Source organism: Parasteatoda tepidariorum, chromosome 6 (genome assembly GCF_982258835.1).
Source record: "Parasteatoda tepidariorum strain Cologne lab strain chromosome 6, Ptep-v5.0, whole genome shotgun sequence".
Lineage (NCBI taxonomy): Eukaryota > Metazoa > Arthropoda > Arachnida > Araneae > Theridiidae > Parasteatoda > Parasteatoda tepidariorum.
In genome coordinates, this window is record NC_141760.1 from 41,135,932 (window position 1) to 41,160,315 (window position 24,384).

Here is a 24,384-nt window from a genome sequence, read left to right on the forward strand (position 1 = left end):
TTAATCAAGGTTGCCACTCAAATCTGGGAAAAAAATTACCCGTGTTTTCCCTGTACATATTATACACAATATATTAAGGGGAAAAAGCAATTACTGTGCTCTTGTGTGAGCTATACTGGGCTAAGTATATTTATTAGTTATAATTGCTGAGTAAACAGCTGAGCATACTTAAATAATGTTATAGTGTATGAAATAGTTTAGTAAAACTGAAATAATATGGTTAAATATCCCATAGATTACGCTTTGAGGGGTCACCATTTTTTAAAAGATCGAAATAAGAAACAAAATTTCCCTGTTTTTTTCCAGTTTGTAGGGAAAAAATCAAAATTCCCTGCATTTTCCCTGTTATTTTATGTGATTTTTAAATTCCCTGTATTTTCCAGGTTTTCCATGTTCTCCCTGTGGAGTGGCAACCCTGTTATGGCATCCTCATAGCAAATAAGCACTTTAAATTGCAATAAGTTTCAGCGAAGTTAGAAGTTCAAAAAAGAAAGGGGGAAAAAAAGGTTGAATTTATAAAGAAAATGGACTTTTCAGCACATTAAATTTCAGTTCGGCAGTTGTAATCCTGGGTATTGCAGAAAATTAGCATTTTTTACACCTCTATGTAATTTTAATTTTCTAAGTCATATAGTTCAAAAATTTACTAACTATCAATGAAATACTTCAACACTTAAATAAACTTAAAAAGTTAATTAATAAAAATGGAGCTTTTTATAGGAAAAAGAGTTTTTGATAAATAAAAAAAGTGAGTTTGATTATAACAAAGATGTAGTAATCAACAAAAATCAACAAAAATACTTAAAAAATAGTTACCTTGACTGACAATTTTAATGGTTTTGTTCCGAGAATCTTCTTGCCAAAGTATGTAACAGGAATCAGTGGGTTTAGCGCAACGAACAGTACTGTTATCATCTAAAAGGCTGCCAACTGTCACATTTATCTGTTTTATCATGGGAGTTTTGAGGTAGTGACATAAAGGGTGTGTTTCATCATGAGATTCTGAAATAAAATACAACGAATTATATATTTTTAATTAGTTAAAGTAATATATATAGTTATATGCCTAGAACTATAAAAAAAAAATATTAATACGTATTTATGTTAGTTTAAGAACTAATTGCTTCTAAGGTCATTTTCCTCTTGACCAAACTCAATCAATGTGGTAATGGGGAAAAAATTTTATTAATTGTCTTTATTTAATTTTTAAACATAAATTGCCTTACATTTGCTTTAGTAGGCAATATCTTTTGAAACATGGAAATTATAAGGTTGTATGATAGTTATTAGAATAAGATTATAGTATTAGTTATAGCATTAGCATTAGGCTATTATTAGAATGGGAGAAATATAACTGGCGTTATTCTAGAATTTAAATGGATTTTTTTTAAAAACAAAATTGCGTTATTAGAATTCAGCCTTGCTTGATAGGTAGTCTGGTATCTAGAGTTTAGACAGTTTCTTTCTAAAGTTTTGACAAGACAATTTCTTTTTAAAGTTTTGAGTTTTTTTAATATTTTATTTACACATTTAGTGTTAAGAAAAACTGTAAGCACCATAAAAATAATTTGAAATTGAATTTTAAAAACCTAACAGACAAACGAACATTCTCTATCTAATGCCACTATCAGCGGAATTTTGTTGCTATACATCATAGATTCTCAACCTTTTTAACGTTGCCGCCCCCTTAATAAGCAAAAAATATATCAACGCCCCCCTTTGTGATAATCCAGTTATTTAGAGCATGAGGACGGAGGGGATGCGCTGAATTATAAGATGCATTTTTAGGCAATTTTTTAAACGTTAAATTTGCTTGTTTTTTTTAAAAAAATTTAATGTGCACGTTAACTCGATAATTTTCTCAAGGCAGGTAATCACAGTCTATTTGTCATAATAAAAATAAATACGGTAATGAAAAGAAATTGTACAACAAAGAAAACTATGCTTAAAAAGAGTCACCTGTTCTTAATTAGATAATTAAAAAGACACCCAAAAATAAAAGTAGTATCAACGAAACAATCAAGTCACTATGTCAGTGGAATGATTGTACTTGATGGTTCATAGCCAATTTCTTAACGTTCGGTTCAATATTTTTGCTGAGGTGAAGACGCAAGTCCCCTCGTTGCATCATTTCGTGTCTATTTCTCTTTTTTTGTGACTTGATCCATAACAGCACTGAATCCACGTTCGACGAAGTAAGAGAAAGGGAAGGAAATTGAAAATAATTTTGAAAATAAGAATGAATTTTGACAGTCCAGAGTAGAGGCAACTGATGTTACCTTGAATCCAAAATTCTGTGAGTTATCACCATTTCAAAGCTTCATTAGTTGAAAGTTTGACCGATTCCTCCTGAATCTCTTCTGTTTCAATATTCAAAAAAGGGTTAATAACCCATTGAAGGAAACAGAACAAAACATATTTATAACGGTCAGAAAAGTCCATGTGCAAAGAGTCAAGATGTTAACTATATTCTTGGGAGGAACATCAGAGGAAATTTCGCCATTCTTTTCAAGATACGATAAGATTTGAAATTGGTTGAACTCATTCCAACCAAATTTCTGCTACCAAAAAATAAGTTTTTTTTGAAATGTAGAAATAACTGATTTCGTAGGGATCAAATTGAGTTTGTCACATTGAAGTTGCAAATTAACACCATTTAATTTTGCAAGTAAATCTACCAACGTCTATCTTAAATTCTAGCAATCTGTCTCTCAGAGCTACATTCTGTCTTCGAGGAACTCAAGCACAGAGTCGAAAAGATTCAAGAACCTATTGAGACAAGGCTCCTTTGGAAAGCCAGCGAATCAGGGTGTAGTAGCAAGCGATATTCTTCATAGTTTTTCTTAAGACAGCGGTCTGAGTAATCAATCATTGAGAACATTACTGCGAATTTTGTTCGCAGCAGATATAACATACTGCAATGACTGATGCAAACGGTCGCTGAGGTTTTTTCTTATTAAATACTGTCTGTGAATCACGCAGTGAACTGCTAAAATATCTGGTACAACCCTCTTCAAAACGGCGAAAAACCCACCATGTCGACCCACTATTGCAAGGGATATTTTTGATTAAATCGGATGAGGCTGGATAGTGTAAAACTGTTCCTTAACAGCCGACAGTATCAATTCTTTGCCGATGGTATGACATTTCCCAGATTTAGCAATTAATTTTAATATATTATAAGAACTTATCAAACCATCATCGCATTTTTGTGATTAGGTCGTCAGTAAGCCTGAGGCCAAAGGTGCCTTCAGAAACTTGTCTTTGATATTCGTGAAAAATGACAAATCTTTATTTTGTTTGTGAGGATAAATATTTCGCAAATGCTTCTGCTAACGAGAAGGCTCCATTGTCTCATTATATTAAACTTTGTTATAAAATAAATTCATGGGTAGTTGAGAGTTCGAGGGCGATTGAACAAATCTAAAGTTCAAGTACGTGACACTGTATTGAATACACTTCTTTATGTTAACCGACATTGTTGGTGGCAGCAAAATACGAATGAAAGAAAATCAACTGTTTTTTCAAATTAATAAATAGTTTACGATTAGGAACTAATTCACAAACGTACCTGGCCAAATAAACAATGAAATCGAATCGAAACTGGGTAAAAAACTGCTAGGAAGCAAACTAAACCATCATAAACGGGTCAAATCGAACATTTTTACAAAAAGCGCATGCACTTTAATTCTCACCAAATGGCAGAAATGAGTCAGAGGCAAAAACTACTGACTCATACGCTGCGCTGTGCTTACTTACTTACTTTATTTAAAAACAACTGGGCCGCGCAGCGTCCCCTATCCCATGCATCATGAAATTACAACAATGAGTTAAAAACATTTTGAATATAAGCAGTCGTTGTGGTAGCTCTACAATAATATTACCATGATTAGAGAAAATACAAACTTGAACAGAGATATTTACAGTAATTACCTATGCGCTGTGCTGATTCGGGTCGGAGAATATGTATTGCATAAGTTCGTTTTACTGTTGGTACTAATGTTGTATCAGATAATCTAAATTTATTATATTAATTTAATCTTTGTTTTCTTTATCATTGATTTTAGATTAATTTTATTTACTAAATGATTCTTAATTTAATAATTTTATTTAGGAGTATTAAAATTAAATTTGAATAACATAACATGCTCATCGCCCCCTACCGCCCAAAACATACCTAACGCCCCCCTGCAGCCCAAAACAAGTCCACCGCCCCTCAGCATACTCCAAACGCCCCCAGGGGGGCGTTATCGCCCCCGTTGAGAAACACTGCTATACATGTTTGAGAAATTTTTTTTTAGAAGGTCTAAAAATTATCAAATGCCATGTCTACCAAACTAACAATGCAAAACTTTTATTTTCTACCCTATTTTCAAAAAGCTAGCGCTGTCAATTCAATTGACATTCTAAAATCAAAAGTGAATTTTAAAAAAATCAAGAAAGCAAAATTAAAAATTTATAACAAAATCCAAGATGGCTAGGAAAGAGGCCTCATAAGAGCTTAATACATGTGAATGAGAAGTTTTTTTTTATAGTATGTTAAAGACGTGCGTTATTTTAAAAAGATAAATAACTAATAAGGCATGTTTATAATCGACAACAAACACATTAAAATAAAAATTATGGTTTTTATGATTTCGGACAAAATAACCGAATTTTCAATTTACAATATTTTTTTAAAAAATTTATTTGAGAGCTCTCTTTTTCTCGAATAATTTTGAAGTAAATTAATCTTTACATTGTGGAATTATCACTTCAGTTAGCATATTACTGGAAAGGAAATAAATTATTTTGTTGCTACTACTAATTCACAAGTTTTTTTTTCTGGCATGTTTTAGCCTCATAACCACATTAAAGACATACTATAACTTATAAACAAGATGGTCAAAATAAATAAATTTATAAAAATATACCGTGAAATCAAAGGATTCAGAACAATTTGCATTTCTCATAATTTAACTTTTAAAATTATTAGCTTCAGACTATAAGGGAATGATGACATAGAAAATTATAAAAAATATTCAAAGTTTGTTTTCATTATTACAATGTCATCTTTAAAGCAGCTTTAGAACTATTGAGAAACTACTGCAACTATTATTACCAACTAGAGCTTTCAGCAGATCCTATGTTTGTTTACCTCTAAATTTGAAACACAATTGTGTCATAAAAGGGTTTTATTATTGATACATTTTTAACGCATTTTAATTTTTATGGAAAAAAATAATTAATATTTAACCTTCAAAATTATATGCAATGAGTAATTTAGGTTTTCAACACGGTTTTTGATGTGACAGTTTGAACAGACAAAAAGAGGTGCATGTCAAAAACTTGCCAAACCTGATACACATTTAAAAAAAAAGTGTTCATTGTAGGCTTAAAAAATATATCCCAATTTAAAATATTTTTATCCTATTATAGTTATGAATGACACATTAAACTAAAATAAATTACAAACCAACTCCCTTCATATCCGTTAATTTTCTTCTTCTGTTGTTTGCCCAAAAGTCTAAAATATTAGTTGAAGTATAAATTAAATCTAAGTTCCTTCCAGTCCAGATAAAATTTAAGTTTTTTTTGTTCTTTTTGTTTTAGTTACTTTAAATGTGATGACGAAGTTGGCAGCGTCTCCACTAAGCAAGGAAGAAGCAGCAATTTGTTATAATTTTAAAAATTAAGTCATTTAGTGACTTATTGTATTTACCACATTATTAGTAATCAGAAACCACATTAATCATCAAGATATATACTTATAAAATCCAAAATTAATTTCACAGATATTTATGACATAGGACTTGGTAATAGAGTTAGAAAACAAATGAAAAGACACAACTGTTTGTTTTCATAATTAATTATCTAAACTAGGCTTAACTTATTACAATGAAGGTTACTCATATGGACGGAGTCTCCAATGAAATCATGAATGAATGAAAATAATCCCAACAGCCCACTCGAACTTCCTGCGTGTGTAAGTTAAGTAACTGAAGTGTGCATTCATTTAAATTCCGAGATAAAAAATTTCATTCTAAAAAAGCGCGGGAAGTGGAGTCAAAGGAAAAAATATTGCGGATACAGAATGAAGACAAGATGACTAGAAATACGAAATTGCATGAATGAAAATTCCTTCGTCATTTTGTGAGGGGCAATAAATATAACTTCCTTCCTCGCCGTATCGTAAGATAAAACGCCTACAACATATGACTGAGAATTACAATTATAGTAATTTATAGATTTGTTTGCAAAATACGTATCTGTATTATGTTACAAATTGTAATGAAGTAATAAAAAAAATTCTTGTGATGCTGAGTTTAGTAGTTAGGCAAGTCTATGCAGGACAGACAGTAAGACCGAACCGAGAATGATTATTGATACAATAATTCGATAAAAGAATTCATAAAGTATTTTCAAATTTCCTGAGCTCGATGTTTACTTGTTATTTTTAAGGTTTTGTTGCAGAATTGAAATCTGTATAAGGTTACAAATTGTAAATTTGATATAAAACTATCTTGCAATGCTGAGTTCAGTAGTTAAGCGAGTGTGTGTAGGACGGTAGGACCAAACACAAAACGATTAATACAATAATTCACTATAAGTATTAACAAAGAAATCCCAACTTTTTGAGCTCGATGTTTTACTTCCTCATTTTCATAATTACAGGCCCAGTAATTTAAAGGCTTCTTTGCAAAATACAAATTTGTAGTATGCCAATAATTGTAAATAATACTTAAGCAATGCCGAGCTCTGTAGTTAAAAGTATGTTGTAAGTGTATGCAGAGCAGAACCCATAACGATTTATACTAGAAACTAAGGTAAACAACGTTAAAGAGCACAAAAATATTTGTGCTCTTTAACGTTGTTTGCCTTAGTTTGTATTTTAGCACAAGGTCGCCCATTTGTGTATTTATGATTTATACTAGAGTTAATTCACTAGGAGTGTTGAAATGACAATTTGAAGCTAGGTACTAACTGTTTAATTTTTATAACTTTCTTGATCTTCATAATTTTACAATAGGAATATTTTAGTTTATCCAATTATAGTCATTGGAGAAATAAGATAATTTTTGTCGAGTGGGCTATGGCCTCTTAGTTATATTTAGTAAATACATAAAGATTTAGTTCTTTCAGTTATTTTAATTTTATTATTGATATTTTTCTTATTTATATAATACTGTAGAAACCGCTGACTTTGGTCGTTGTTTGACAAAAAAAATAAGATCCTATGGATATATGGCACAATTTTTCTTTCTTTCTTTTTTTTTTTAAGTCTTCATGCTCAGACTGGGCTTTATTAAGGAAAACGTATAAGATTCATCAATGGTGAACCCCAAATCAATCGTAGAAAATAGTCATTTAAGTGTCGTTCTGGTACGACGTTAACAACCAAATAAAACAAAAAGTGATCCCTAGTTTATCTCCGACATAATCCTGTCATAATACTGCTCAAGATGTTAAATAGGAAATTTAATTGAATTACCAACTATGATTTAAAACACTGTGTTATGATATATTCCTTATTTTCAACAAGTCACCAAGGGCACCACCACTAACAAAACGCAACAATATTTCGAGAATAAATAATCTCGTTTAAAAATAGTCATAATTACTCTTCAGTTTATCAGAACATTTACACTTCTGCTTTATATCTGGCACATCACAGTGCATTTGGAAGGTCGCCGCAGTTTGTCGCCTCGAATGAATAATGCTCTCTCTAAACGAAAGACACAACAGAGGTCGAAACAGAAAGATACACACACGAAGGAAGTTTTTCCTATAGAATAAATAGTGAAACACAGAAAAGACGAAATTAGTAAAAAAAAAAAAAAAATTAGAAAGATACACACACGAAGGAAATTTTTCCTATAGAATAAATAAATAGTGAAACACAGAAAAGACGAAATTAGTAAAAAAAAAAAATCTTCTGAGAAACGAAGCTGCGAATTGTGTCTCACGCTTCAGCACTAAGAGAATAGTTTACCACTTTCTTTACCAATTTTTTTTGTGGAAAAAAACGAGAAAAAAAAATTAAAATATTTTTTTATTTCAATAATATATACAAGGAACTAAAACAAAACATGATACGCGATTTTTAAGTTGCAATTTTAATTTTTTTTTTTATAAGTAAAAAACATTTAATTTACCATCAGTTTACTATCTCGAGTTACGCCGGGTAAAAGAAAAAAGTTAAATATTAGTCTTTGTATGATAGTTTTTAAAAAAAGGGACAACACAAAGTAATACTTTCCAAACGCCAGTGAAGGAATACGCCATTTTCTTTCGTCTCTCATGTAAATTCAGCATCCATCCTATACACCCGTGTTCCCCAATCCCCGGATCAAATAGTACAGGGCCGCCCATTTCATTGAAACTAAATTTAAATTCCTAGGTTTATACCCCAAATTATATCTGTGCTCCATTAAAATTTTATTTACTGAAAAAAAGGGGCCCTCGAAGGTAGTGACATAAATTTTTTTAATGCTTGTAATGTGTCATTGTCTCCGATTACCCCCAGATGGAACCGTCTCATTGCAAAGAAATAAGCTCAGGGTTCTCATTGATTTAACGTTCTAGTACAGGGATGGCGAACCAATGGCACGCGACACAATATTTTGGGCACTCCACCGATCACAATTGTTGTTACACTATGAATTGTTATTAAACAAATGTTATTACGCTATGAAGCACAATTAAATTAAAATTCACAAAAAACAAACAAAATAATAAACAATTATTAATAAAAAAATTAAAAATTAATGCTAAAAAACAATTATTAACCGTAAAAAACAAGCTAACAATAAATAACTAGCAAAAAAAAAAAAAAATCAACAGTCCTGCTTAAACTAACATTTTACAACCTAATATAAGTTATTGGTCATCTAATCTGCAACAACAGAAGTCACACTGATGTTACTTTAAGTTGAATTACTTGTATAACTGAGACATTGCAAAATGTATTTTTTTTTTCAATGTAAGTATAGAGTTTTGAGTTGATAGTATTTAGTATTATTCTTTTCCCAATAATCACGAAGTCAAAATTATTAGACGGCACGTCTATGACCTCATTAAGCAATTTTTTAGAGAAAATGGCACGTTGGTGTATAAAGGTTCGCCACCCCTGTTCTAGTAAGTTAAAATGTTAAATCACTTTATATTTATTTTTTGGTGTAACTTTTTTTTTATTTTGAAGTTAAATACAATTAAATTAAAATTAATAAATCAAAATAATCTAAAATATAAATAATCAACGCCTCAGAGGGCAGCGGTAAAAATATCAAACGTTGACAGGTCCGCGGTGATAAAAAGTTGGGGAACACTGGTATATACAATCGCAAAAATCACGGGTGCAGTCCCACAATACAACTGTTTCAGAGATGTGCATAAATTAGGTTAAAAAAATCATGCCAAATGGGTGATTTTTTAAAACATTTTTTAATGTCTATTAGAATATTTAAATATTCGTCCTTTCTAAATCTAAAATAATTCTTTACGGCGAGATGGTATTAATGATTGAGAGGGTTTCTCCAAACGATTAAAAACTTATGTTTTCAATCGTTATTTAAATAGTTGGTTTCAACCATTTATTTTAAATTGTTGTTCCCGTTATTAAAAGCGAAATAAATCTGAAACATATCAATCGAAACTGAATAATGCTTTCTCTAAGCGAAAGACACAACAACGGTCGAAATAGAAAGATAATTTCGTATAGAAAAGTGAAACACAGAAGAAACGAAATTCGTCAACTATCTTGAGAGAAACCAAGCAGCAAATTGTCTCACGCTTTGGCACAAAGAGAATAGTTAAAAAGCGCGATCCATTCACTATCAAGAATTGTCAACTTTCACAAAATATATCAACGGTTAGAGAAAAAAAAAAGTATATGGATCTGCGAGTGTTGACTCTTAAGATGAATCACAATACAAAATCATCTTACATTGTTATAGATTTCACAAAACAAATTTTACATACAATGCGACGTATTATCCTAAGATGAGTAACGAAGTTTTAGGATGATAATCATCCTTTCTAAGGCTTCAAATATTTTTTGCAATTAAATTTTTTGTTAATTATGAAAATTTCGAACTTTCACGTAACATTATAGTTCAAGTACGTAAGATATGCACAAAATCTCTCTAGAATTTCAATTCCCGTACCATCTGGTACGTTTTGAAAATTTTCGCGCATTATTTGAGTGTAAATTCGATATATAAAAAATTATTTTCAACTATTTAAATTAGAAAGATTCGATTGTTTATTTACACTCGAAATTTTTTTTATGTATGGCAGATTATCATAAGGGTGTTTTTCGAAGGTTCTGTCGTTCCATGAAATAAAGCTTTTTGAGCAATGTACAGGGATGAGAGTAGTCAGAAAGTAAAAAAGAGTAAATCCAAGAATATATATATATATATATATATATATATATATATATATATATATATATATATATATATATATATATATAAATAAATAAATAAACAAAAATTTGACAAAAAAAGCGCGATTTTTAAACTTGTAAACCATGTGATTATAAATCCCGATATGAGGCTTTTAAATCACGTGAATATGAAGCTCTACATCGAATTTAAAAAATGCGAAAATACAAATCATGATGCGTAATTTTTATATCAAGATGCATAATTTTAAAATCGCGCGATATTACAAGAGCAAAAACGAATCACGACATTGGATTTTAAGCTCGCGTAGCTACATAGGGTTTTAAAAGATCGTAAATACAAATCGCGATATTGGTTTTTTAAATCTCGTAAATAAGAATTGCAATGTACAATATTTAAATGGCCTGAATAAGAATCGCAACGTTCAACTTATAAATTAAGTAAATACGAAAATCGATGTTTGATAATAAAATCGCGATTTTAAAAATGAAAAAATACAAAACACGATATAAGATTTTTAAATCTCGTAAATACGAGTCACAATGTACGATATTTAAAAAGCGTAAATAAGAATTGCAATGCGCAACTTTTAAATCAGGTAAATACGAAAATCGATGATTGATATTAAAATCGCGTGAATAAAAATCGAGATATTTGCAGAGTCTGGACTTGGGATTTCTAAAAGGCTTGTTTGAATTGTTTTTTGTTTACGCAATAAATAAAAATTTACAAGATTAATTGAATGAGCAAATAAATATTTTCACCGCAAATCCACCTCTATTTTTTTTCCGCTTTTTTTGTTTGCTTTCACTCCAGAATACAAGAAGCAGCGACGTCTAAATTACGAAAATACGAGCTATCCCGCCGACGGATAAAAAATACGGAAAATCTTATTTTCTGTGCCTGAAATCGGAGAAAATAGCTAATACTATAAGTAAACATGCGGAAAGGTTAGCAGCTAGGACGTAGTTTGAATTTTTTGTTTTTCTTTGAAAATCGTAAATAAATATAATTATTTGACTTCAACAACTGAATTTTTTTTAAAAAAAACGGAATATTTATAAATAATTTAAAAAAAAAAATTTTTTTTTAGAGAATCTGAGTTTTTGACAAAAAGGCTGAAATTCGAGAAACAAAAGCGAAAAAAATCTCATCCCTGTATAAAGTCAACCAGTTTTATCCCAAGGAAATGATTTTTAGAGAAACTTCAGAGGGAGGAATGAGGACTTCAATAATTTCACTCCGCGGAAAATTAAATTCCTCATAAAATATTTTAACTTGTGAAGAAAAAAAAATTTCAGCGGAAATTAGCGGGAAAAATCTGAGAAAAAGCGGACATTCGTGAATCCGCGGAAGAATCTCATCCCTGAATGTAGAATGAATGTGCAATGAGCGAGGTAGAATGTATATGCAATGTAGAATGTGCAATTTTCGTAACTGCTCTGAGTTTGCAACAGTTATTTATGGTTATCAGGCCAAGTTAAGTCGATCTTTACCCAGCGCCCTCTAGGTTATTTAAGAAAATGGCGCGATACGTCAATATGAAGAAAAGCTATGCAAACACGAAAAACGTTTTGGATCTAATTTTTCAATCTTTAAAAAGTTAATCCAAACGTTAATCCATCAGGGCAGAATTTTTCTTTATGTGAAAAAGTATCACCAATTTGGCAAATTATAAAAAAATTAAATAACTTTTGAAAGATTTAAGTTATTAATCCGTTCGAAAGTCCAGATAATTCTTTACGGCAAGATTGTATATAAAATATAAAATTATAATTCTGCCTCAATTGTAAGACACTTAAACTGTGGCTTTTTTCATTCTCTTTGGCGGTAGATTTTCGATAAAACGTTGCTAATTTTTTTCTTCTTAGTTTTTTTTTAAACCTTGATTTCAAGCATTTTATTTAAATTGTTGTCACATTTATTAAAAGCGAAATAAATCTTAAACATATTTAAACGAACATTCATGGGTAACAGTGTTTTATACACTTATCAAAATCTTCATAAATCGATTTGATTTCTTAGATCATCACAGGATCTATCTCATCTTACGTCCAGAAATCTAGTTTCCTTTAAGCATCGCTGAAAATGAAGTCTTTTGTGTAAAGACTAAATCGAACAATTCCAATGGCACAATAAATAGTCGCGACTGGCATCTTACAAATGGGAAAATCCAAGTAATAGATGATCACGCACGATCACGTGTGGATGTAGTGGGAGTGATTCACAATTTATGTGAATTTCTGTCGATTTGATCTGTATTCCTGTATTGAATTTCTGTCGATTTGATCTGTATTCAAGTACGGGGATTAATTAGACTGCATTACACAGATGGAAAGTTCCCAAGATTTAAATTTTAGCACGGTCGAAGCTAGAAGTAGTGCGGTGGAAAAATATACGTTGTTTAATTTGAAATTTTTATTAGGGTGTGGTGAGGGAATATTTAAAAGACTTGAATAAAATATTCACTTTTAATATGAATAAAATTTAGCTTCCGATACCGGATTTTTTTATTTAGATAACAAGAGGATTGAAATAACTTTGTCACACGAATCGCTTGACAATTAAAAAAAAAAAAAATAAATAAAAAAAAAAAAAAGGAAGGAGATAGAACCAGTTAACCGCGTTTTGCGCTTAGAGAACAAAATATTTACTGTCACCCAGTTTATAAAAATAGTTGCATGTTTAATAAATAGATGGTGCTACTGAGAAAAAACTAAAAGACAATGTTTTCAAAATAAAAACCTTTCTCAGCAAAAACGTAGTGCAGTGCGAAATCAAAACTAGCAGATGCCCGTGTAAATTTTTCAGTTGGAATGGTCTGACAAGCAGCTGAAAATATTGTTTAAAAGTTTTATTTGATTAAATAAATAATATACCAAGTAACTTAAACCGCAAGATATTATTTGATTAAAAATTTCATTTTCTTCGAAAGTATACAAATTGGAAATAGAAGTCGACATGTTTCAAAGCACTCAGCGCACATTTTCAAAATTTGCCAAACATGAAATAGAAGAAACGTAAGTGATTTGAAATATTAAACGTAAAGTTGCCAACGCAAAATGGAAAAATTAAGGTGAGAAAAATGTTGTTGTTAATTTACGTCGCACTAGAGCTGCTCAATGGGCTATTGGCGACGGTCTGGGAAACATCCCGGAGGATGATCCGAAGACATGCCATTATAATTTTGATCCTCTGCGGAGGGGATGACACCTCCGCTTCGGTAGCCCGACGACCTACGCGCGAAGTCGAGCACTTTACGGTAGCATAGTTTAACGAGGACGAATACCGCACACCCTCGGTCCCTACGCAGACTGATCCAAGTGGTCACCCACCCGCACATTGACCGTAGCCAGTGATGCTAGACTTCGGTGATCTGCTGGGAACCGTGTCTTAACGATCAGTCCACTGCGGGACGAGAGAAAGATGTAAAACTGAACAAGAAAAACCACGGTGGCCAAGAGGAGCAAATCAAAGTAAATAGTGCGTGGAAATGCATTTTACCCCGATTTGCCCCTTTCGGCCACTGTACTTTTTCTTTTTCTGTTTTATTATCTTATTTTCTCTCTCGGCTACTCTGGTTTATTTATCACCTTTATTTTTCCATTTTTCGTTGGCAACTTTACGTTTTATATTTTTCTTATTACTTCTGTTTCTTCTCCTTCACGTCTGGCAAATCTTGAAAATGGCACCTATTTTTAGAGCTTGAAACACGTCGACAGTTTTATTTGATTTACAGCCCTAATTGTAAACAAAATTTGTAATTAATTTTTAAAACTTCATCATAAATTACCATTTTCGCAAAATAGAGAGTAGCTTCTCAATTCTGATTATTTTCATCTCCATTAAAGATATATTTTTCAAACAGATCGGCATATTTGGGACAACCGGTATTTTAATTCTTAAGAACAATTTAAACAATATGTTTTAATTTCAAAATAAATATTTATTATTTTAGCATTAATTAAAAAGAAAAGTCAAAATGTATTCTTGGAGCTTGATCAAAAGTAAAATATGGTGTTAAAAAAAAAAAAAAACGCTATGGGGATTAGTTTCTTAAAATAAACATCTACTGATTTATAGTTTTGTCATTTACTTATTTGAAATAATTTTGGTAGAAAATAAACGACAGAGAAAAGTTTAAGATTCGGTTCGTTACAAACATTATTTGCGTGCATAGTGTTTACAACAGAGCGTTTAAATAATAAGATTTTCATAGTTGTATTCAGATTCCTAATTAGACATGGAATATTCAAATGTTCAGATACGCGCACTATATTTCCTTGTATATAAAAAAAAATAGAGGTTTATATTTTTCGTTTCTACATAGTGTCTTCTTTCTTATCTATTATCCAATTTTACTGACATCACCTTATGTCACTCGTGATAGAATAGATGTATTCAACTACCTTGCATATTTTGGCACAAACGCAAACGGGAGTTGAAAAACTTCGCATTCTGTTTAAAAAAGGCAGAAAAATTGGCATTACACCAGCATTAAACTATAAAATGACTATCTTTCAACACATATTTATACTTTGTAGTGAACACATCCTTTTTTTTTTTTAAACATTTCGATTAGAAGTTCATTAAATAAACAAACAGGTGTTTACATTCTTATAACTAAAAACAGAATCATATTACACAAAATATTCTTAATTTTCATGTACAAAATACCGGAGCGAAATAGATAAATAACCAGGAGTAAAAAAATTTCTATAGAATTCCAGATTTCAAACTTCGATGGTAACATATTTAAGAAAAAATAACTCGACGTCCTCGTAAATTTTTAAAGATTTCCATAGTTTTTAACGACCTATAATGCAACATAGAGTTCCTCTACAAAGTAAAATTGTATAGTAAATAATTCCAACTGAATTCAATTTAATTCAACTGAAAGCAATTGAAAAGTGGAAATAAGGCTTACTTTCCTAAAATGTTTTCATTTATTTGTTCATTTTCCTATTGTTTAAAATACTGATTTTTTCTTTACCAGTGTTGTTGGTAAAGATGAAATTTCGTATTCGATATTTCGTTCACTTCTTAAATTACATAATTTTTAAAATTGTGCACAATTATTATTATTATTTTTATATGACAATACAACGTTAGAAATGAAAAAAAAAAATTTTTTTTTTTTAAAAACCTATAAAGCAAGCAGTGTTTCCCAAACTTATGACTTTTGTGTACCCTTTCTAAATTTTTCTTAAGGATGCATACCACTAATAAAAAAATGAATGTATTTTTTACTATGAAAAAATTGCGCAAAACTTAAAAAATTCACAATTATTAACTGTTAACTCAGCAAAAAATAGCCAATAGAAAAATACGTAATCGCAAATTTTCATGGCTAGTTTTGTTTTTAAATAAAATGTTCGTTTCTTGCAAGGTATTTCGCATAAGAACGCATACCCCTGCTAAACTGTTCCTGTACCCCTGGGGGGTACACGTACCACACTATATTGTAACAAGCTGATAAAAAAATAATATTTAAAGTAAAAAAATAGTTTGTGGTTATAATAAAGCGATTAAGTTCTTTCCAAAAGATACGCATAAAATGAAATAGAAGTGTACTTAATCTACCTATAATTCCCTTAATTAAAAAAGTCTGTAACGGAAGTGTGACTAATATTTCTTGATTGTTTTGATTATTATTTAACCAGTAATTTGACCCGATTAAACTTAAAACAATAAAATCACTAAACGACCATTTAAAACTCAAGCAATTTTAAATTCGCAGACATAGAACATTCTTAATTAATATCAAGAAAAATGGTCACGCTGGATTAAATCAAAATAAATTTATTACATGTGACACATTTTGAAAGTTTCAAGCTAATCATATAAATAAATAAAAAGTAATTTATGATTATCTTCATACAAAAAAGTAAAGAAAACAAAAACATTAAAAAAAAAAAATTGCTGAAATAATAACTGTTTTTGACAGCAACAGTAATAAAACACACGCTTATTCGAAAGATCTCAGACAAAAAATTACCTGGCAGGATACATTTAGTATTTTTTATTTAAAAAATGCCAAGTCTCTCTACGAATTCGTATATATACTGCGCAGCAATGCTGTATAAATTTGAAGTCAACAAAAGGGAAGTAAAGATTTGTCTGGTACGCAAATAGTAAATTATGCAAATTGTAGTCCTCCAAACAGTCGCAACAGGTTCTTCCCAGAAAAAAAGACCACCATGGCAGGAAATGTTAGAGTGAAAAAGTTTATTTCTCCCTTCTTTCTTTTTCTTCAGAAATTTTACTTAAAAACACTCAAACAAGGAAAACTTGAGGCTATAGGGATTTCTAAGGCGACTAGCAAAACTAATAAAGAAAAAGGTTTCACGGAGGGCTGTTAAATATAAATGCCAGAGCGCTCGAGGTCTTCAAGAGAAAATTGCGTTTAGCTCTGGAGAAACAGGAATTTAATAAAAAGTTAGAAGCAGACTTAAAATGTCTGAGAAATATTTTATGCTTATTGAATTGTATATTTCAGCACTATTTTTTCTACGTATTAAATTTAGGAGAAGCAATAATTTAAAATGAACATGCTATTTTTCAAAGAATGCTTATAGCATGCATCGGTAATACTCTCTCAGAAAAATCAGTTATAATTTGAACCATATTATTAGTAGCAAACCCTTGCTGCACCATATATCTACTGATGTTGAACCATCATAGCAACCTGTAATCAAGTTTAAGAAGGCTTAATACGCACAATATGGCCGAATTTACGCAGTATTAACCATTTGACTGCTATGGATGCATATGTGTCCAGCGAAAACCATGGGTGTAGCCTATGGGTTGAGCCATTTGTTGTTAGGATGGGTGTTAGACTTTTGTAATATGGCCAGTTTATATTTTTGTATGCTTAATTATTAACTTTTATTGGCACTTTATATTTATTAACATTTATTGGCACTTTTAAATAACCAAGGTAATTATAATACAAGCTTAAGTAGTTCGGTTCATCATCAATAGAGGGCGACACCAAATGCTCACCCCTCCAGGATGATGGTTGAGTCCTGTTGTCTGGACCAATTGGAGAGGACCGCTGTCAGCGCCACCGCCTGCAAACTAAGGCAGAAAAACCATTTTCTCGCACTCTGCCCTTTTCTAGCATCAACTGGAGACGTCGATCCTTGGAGGTTTGGTCGCTAGCGACTACCCGATTTTAAGCATGCTGTCCCGATAAGTTTTTATTTTTCTTTTTAGCTGCAGCTAAACTAAAATTTAATCTCTAAATGAAACTTAAAATTTAATTGTTAATATTAATCTAAAAGTTAGTGCCAATTTAATCATGTATTCCAAAACACTGCTAGTAAAGCCATGTGCAATTTGTGAAATTCATTTAAATATTTTATAATCAAGATGATTTTGTTTTTCTAAAATGAATAAACTTAATGATTTATTTCTTTAACGGATTTGTTTTATTTTCAACTTAATATTCTTATTTTTCAGCTTAACTTTTCTCATTAGTTGTAATCACGTTTGAATTGCATTCCCTTATGTTGTATCTTTATTAGTAAAACACTATACGATCAAATATTTTAGTGCGGCCTTTTCGTTAAATTCTTTTTTTTCATTTAAATCGATACAACATTGTTTCTTATCCTCTAATTGTCTGACGAAGTCAGACAAGATCCAGTAGGTTGTTGACCCTCAAAAAGTCGGGTTGAGCCATAATAGTATCTTGTAATCAAGCTCAACTGGCACAATAATATGGTTGAACTTGCACCCCTTGACAGCTATGGATGCAAATACGCGATCGCTGAAGGCTTTGCCTGCCTCCTGTGTATGTTTTGGAAATAGTTTCTTTAGTCCAATATTTTCAGAAATATCATACCCTGTGGCTTAATAAGGAAAAAAAAAGTCTATGATAAATCACATATAAATACGAAAATCGATGTTTGATATCACAACCGCGTGAATACGAATCGCAACGCTTAACTTTTAAATCAGTTAAATACGAAAATCGATGATTGATATTAAAATCATGTGAATATAAGAATCGGGATATTAGCAGATTCCAACACAGTTCCTAGGATTCAAAATGGCGAAAATCGGCCAAACTAAATGAATCAAATTGGCGGAAGAATCATATGTATGTAAATGTCTTGCTAACGGGATTTAGCAAAGGTTTCAAAAGGTTCTCGGATTATAAGTTCTTGATTCGCAGTAGCCCGCTAACTAATGGTCTTGAGATAAGAGAAATTGTGCGATATTCACGGGAAAATTACATACCCTGCTTCAATTTTTATACAAATTTTATTAAAAAATAAAACATGAAAACTATGTGAGGAATCAAGAACGCTGAAATTTTTTTATGGCACAACACTTTCAGATTAGATTTCTTATGACGCACTATCATTAAAAAATGTATGGCAAGCATTAATCTTGATTTCTGGGAGATTTTTCACAACATTCAAAACCAAAATTTGATAACAAATAACCTCACTGCTGCCTTCATATTTATCCAATAAATAGGAAATACTGATTTTAAATTTTTAACCTTATACGTATTAGTTTTTTCAAAATTTTTTTTTGTTCTTAATGTCAATTTTTCTCACTAGTTTGCGTTACCTGTTGACTTATAGCCCTGTTTTTACAATCTCTGTCATTTGTACTGTACTTGGAAGTGTACTATGTTGCGTCGAAACGCATCTAGATTTTAATATCTGTGATTTTAATGTCGTTTTTACTTACCATAAACGGGCTTTTGATCATTTTGATTTCTACTTAGCTCTTTCTAACCCGATGAGATGTCTTTTCCCACTTATATTATAATATTAATTTGAGACTAGTTAATGTGCATCATTCTTCGACATCATTTTTTACAAAGGAAATTAAAATATTAACGTAAACATAGATAGGTGATTAAGAATAGTTCATCTCGAAATTTTCAACATACAAAAATCATCCGGTAATATTATAATGCTCGTTTTCGGATTATTTTGTATGCAAAATAGGCGATAAATAAAAATGGAATACGAGAAAAAAAGTACTTCGATCCAAAGCAAAACCCTGCAGATAATTGTAAAACAAGATGAAGGCTTCAGCACTTAAGTTGCAGTCTAATCAAACGAAAAAACTATATTCAGTAATGGAAAAAAAGTTGTATAAGACTGCAAATACCAGACAAATTTTTATTATTTTCAATGTTCACGAGGAAATCAAATCCAAGCTTTATACCCTTGCTCAAATTCTGGGAAACTTGCAATCGGTCTCCACGGCATCCTGTTATGAACTCATTAAAGCCATTTATATTCATAACTGAAGTAAAAAAGATAATCATAGATAAAATAAAAGAACATAACTAGCACCTTATTAACATTTACAATGACTCCCACACTACACGTTTATCAACCAGGGTAATTTTTTCCCAACATCCGTTCGACAATACAAAAGTCACAAGGGTGACTATGAAAATGATTTTTTTTTAAAAATCAAACGATACGTTCAATTAGCAAATGGCATGAAGAGCTTAGTACTCTCTTCAAAAAACAGTACCGCCAATGCTGCGAGATGGTACTAACGGCAAAGAATATAGAAAGGAGAATAAGTCCAGCTCTTCGAATACGTAACTAAAGCGGGGAACTGCTCGATATGGTATACTATATCAGAAAAACAACTTACAGGGTCAGCAACACCCCCAGATTGAGCAGAACATTATATGTACTAAAATCCAGCACATGCGCATAAGAAGCAAAATGAGGTACGTCACCTGTGAATCGGTTGTTGGAAAACTCTACACGTATGGTTGGGTACACTCCCTGTCGTTAACCGCCATTTTATACTTTTTTCTACGTCAAAATATGTTTAAAGATTTAATAGACATGGATGATATAAATCTATTCTCAGAGAAATATCTTAAACAGTGGTTCGGTACTGTTAATCAATAGTGAAAAAATGCAGAACAAACCAACAATAAATAAAAAGAGAAAACCCTTTTCAAGAACCTCTGCAGCTGTGCCTCTAAATGCTGTTTTTTCCTTTATATACAAGGATCACATCAAACCATTGGGGACTGGTTTACATGATGTCTTTGGAAGTTAGCCTTCTTTTCCTATGTATATTATTTGCCAAGGGGTCCTTATAAGTGGTTGAAAAAGATTAGTTCTCTATACTAAACCAATGATAAGCCCACCATCGTGAATGTGAGCTTGTTAGCCTTCCAGTAACGTCCTGAGAAAGCTTTCAGACCAACGAACTAAAAAAATGTCCCATTTACTGAACACGGTCCACTGTAAAAATTGAATGGTTTATTATTGATCTAGCGAGGAAACTAAAGCTTCCAGATCAATTAGGAGCATAATGAATCGTCGTAGCCATCAAACATCATTAGCAGAAACATTTTTCGAAAAGGATGATTAATCAATACGTCAATTGTCTGAATCTATAGGGCAATTACTATCTCGAAAAATAACCACGTTTATACATTTGGTTCGGTAACAAATTTAAAGCGTTCTTGAATGTATTTTTTTCCTGATTATCCAATGGTATGCATAGAGATAAAAAATAAAAAAAATATTTTACTTAAGAGCGTTAAAACAAATCATGTTCAGAAAATATTTTGTTAATCGTTGTAAGAAAAATAAATCGCTGAGTTTTTCAGAAATACAAATTTTAACAGAACTTTGATCTCCTATCTGCTCCAAAATTTTATTTTATTGTTTTTTTTTTTTATAAAATGAAAACATTAGAATCTATGAATGTAATGAAAAGATTAGAATCTATGAACAAAGAAAAAATATATTTAAATTTCAAAAAGATACTTATTCTTTAATTTCCACCACATACCATAGTTGGTACAAACTTTATAGAACACAATAATTAATAGAAAAATATATATTATGATTGACTGTAAATAGAGAACTTTAATTTATTCTGCCAGAACTTTAAATAAAACGTACTTTATTTATTTATTTTTTTAAATTTTTTTTAAAAGGTTTGAATTCGTTCGAAATTAGTAGGGAAAGGTTTACTAAGCACAATACTATAAAATTACCTCGTTCGCTTAAGAAAATAAATTAAGTTACGGTTTGAGTTAATTTAGCTTGAAGCAAAGTTTCAACTTCTAGCTAAACATATTGACTTGATGGCTAAATTATTTTTAAACAAATAAATTTTTTAAGAGCCCAAACGATGTAATGCTAGACAACGTTTAAAATTGAAAAAAGTAAGATTATAAACGGTTTTTAATTTTACAAAACCTTGATTTTTCTCCATAATGATACTTAAAGCCATTTTCATAGATCACATTGGCTGCCCATAAGACAAATCTTTTATTATAAATTTAGTTATAAAAATTGCACATGATACGGTAAAAAGCGTTTATCATGAGGAAAAAACCTTTTAAAGAGGTAGTTATCTTAGTAATATATAAAATCAATAATAGCATATTTTATGAGGCCTCAAGTATGTAATATCGAAGAAGAAATCGAAACATGAAAACAAAGATTATTCGAGTTTTTCCTACCTTAATGGATTGTATTCTATATTCCAGAGGTTACAATTTTTCCCGATATGGAACGTTTATTGGCGGAACCTCGTATTAAATGAAGTTCATTAGTAACCGTAAACTTAACTGTAGGAATACTACTAATCAGCTTGAAAATATTACTGTTTATTTTTTCATCATTTTATCAATAATAGTTTTTATTGGATTTCATGTTAGACAGTTAAATTCACGAATAAGTGGTATGTAAAATCAAGCTTTGAATTTGTTTAGTTTAGTGCTACTGAATCTTATTGTGTTTAGTATATATGTGCATAAGCTGAAAATGAAAATAAATAAATAAACTGAATTATGGTTTTTGTTGAAAGGAAAATGAATTATGAAAGTTGAATGAATTGTCATAAATGTTGAAAATGCTTATCAAATAAGCCTTTTTTTTCTTATTGATGAATTTTATCATTCTTTTCGACTTGAAAAGTTTGATGGGAAGTATTAATGCAGATCTTTTATAAATGCTAATCGTTTAAATAATTTATTTAATACATTGTTATTAGAAAAATATTTTTTAAAGTAACACTATTTTTTTCACTGACATTTTGCTTAATGATTTAATAAAAATGACCGAAATATTTCATAACCCATGAAATGTTCGTATTGAATTGAAATATAACAAAAAGGTTGCAAAAATCGTAATTGGTTCTTTTTTTTTTTTTTTTTTTTAAATGTTTTAACTCTCGAAACCCTAGGTCTCAGAGGAACAGCTTTTGGGAACCACTGCTATATTAATTGGGATTGGAATTGTATCAAAATAATTTCTAAGGATTTAGAGCTCTAAGTCTTATAATTTTTTGTTTCTTCATATCATAGTTGTTGCATCAAAGCTAAATTATATCGTTCTTTCCCGACCGATATATTTAAAAAAAAAATGACTAAATGTACTTAATACGCAAAATCCATAATTTCAATTTATATTTTTACAATATTTACTGATATTAAATAAAACGCAATATATGCTTCTTTTTTTTTTCTAACTAAAAAAGAAATAAACTCAGATATTCTCATTTAAATATCTCATAACTAGACAAGAGCAAATAAGTTATATCTGTTATTCATACAGTAGCGGTTGTCTAAGATGACATAGCTTTAGGAACTAGCTTATTCTAGCTAGCAGACTGTTAAAGGATCGAGACAGTTTAAGAAAACAGACGATTTTAATAAGATTAGGTATTAAAATAGAATTTTTTGGAGAACGCTTACCACAACAATACACAAGCATTAGTTTTAGAATGCAACATTTCAGTGATTATTATTTAATTCTTTTTACGAACTTCATCCGCACTGGCCTTTGAAAAAGATACGTTCGATTATTTATTTGTTTTAAAAGTCCAATGGATCAAATTTAGCCAGACACATTTTAAATATTTCAAAGACTATAAAAGCCAAGCAGTCTAAAGAGTACCTTTTTTTATTTATTTTTTTTCAGCAGGACAAATGAGGTCAGATATTTTAGCTGTACGAAAATGAGGTGAGGTCAAAAATTAAAGACTTACAGTTTTTTGTTTTGTTTTATACATACGGAAGGAATAAATACAGGCTTAAAAGTTATGAAGTATGTCGAGGATAAAGACAGATAAGATCAATTCTTCATTTTGTCTTACCTAGAAAAAAAAAAAAAAGGTTTATTTTAGAATTATGCAAGATACTTTACGAAAAACATAAATATATAAATGACATTAATATATAGTTACAGAAATAAGGTATGATATTTAAAAAGGAACCAAAATTTTACATATTAAAGATAGAGTTCCATAAATGAAAATCTATAGTTTGTAAACGTAAAATAGTTAAAATTTCACTACATTATAGATCATTAGTACACCTATTATTTAAAGCTACTCTAAATGATCGATTATCTTTTGAAGGAACCCCGTGATTTAATAAATTTATAAATAAATGAAAACATTTAGTGCTTAAAATTTTTTTTTTAATCGTATCGTTTTATTTTTAGAACAGAACGTCCGGCTTTTGTTTGAAGAGTTTGTAAAAGGGAAACCTGCAAGAGATGTAGTGCAGGTATCTCGATCCTGATTGATTGTTGAAACGTGGTATTTGTTTACTTTAACAACTGTTCTTTCAATTCTATTTCGAGTAAGCCATGATATATCGCATGAAGTTATGATAAACCGCAATCCCGGTAGGCCACAATTCGACCTCAATCAAACTTAGACTCGTGCTGGTAGACATTACTCCTAAAAAAAAACTTTTTTACCCAAGAACGCTCAAATTCAATTTCTGTATGAGACACTTATTGTCAAATCTCTTCTTTTAAACACATTGTTGGTATCGCTACCGCCGCCTACTTTGCATGAATGAGCTGATAAGCTAATAATTTGCATACTACAACATGCTTTATCCGTCCGGCAAATTTCACGTTAGTGGTGAGTCGCTTCCCTAGTGTAGCAATTTTAATGGCCAGTAGTGTAGATTTCGGAGATTTTTTTTTTCCATTTAAAGATTAAATAGCGATTCAGATTA

The 24,384-nt window shown here is 30.6% G+C and overlaps 1 protein-coding gene across 2 annotated transcripts in view; it reads right to left on the reverse strand.

Moving 5' to 3' along the window:
- LOC107454396 (bone morphogenetic protein receptor type-2) overlaps positions 1 to 24,384 on the reverse strand; it is a 114,106-nt gene that overhangs the window by 17,215 nt on the left and 72,507 nt on the right. The window contains exons 1-2 of one of the 2 annotated variants that reach the window (XM_043046526.3): positions 5,456 to 5,483; positions 817 to 1,002 (exon numbers count right to left, since the gene is read on the reverse strand). In XM_043046526.3, the coding sequence (XP_042902460.1) occupies positions 817 to 1,002; positions 5,456 to 5,468 (199 nt within the window). In that variant the 5' untranslated portion in view covers positions 5,469 to 5,483. Of the gene's footprint in view, positions 1 to 816; positions 1,003 to 5,455; positions 5,484 to 24,384 lie in introns of those variants that run through there. The other variant, XM_016071589.4, reaches the window with a different exon arrangement.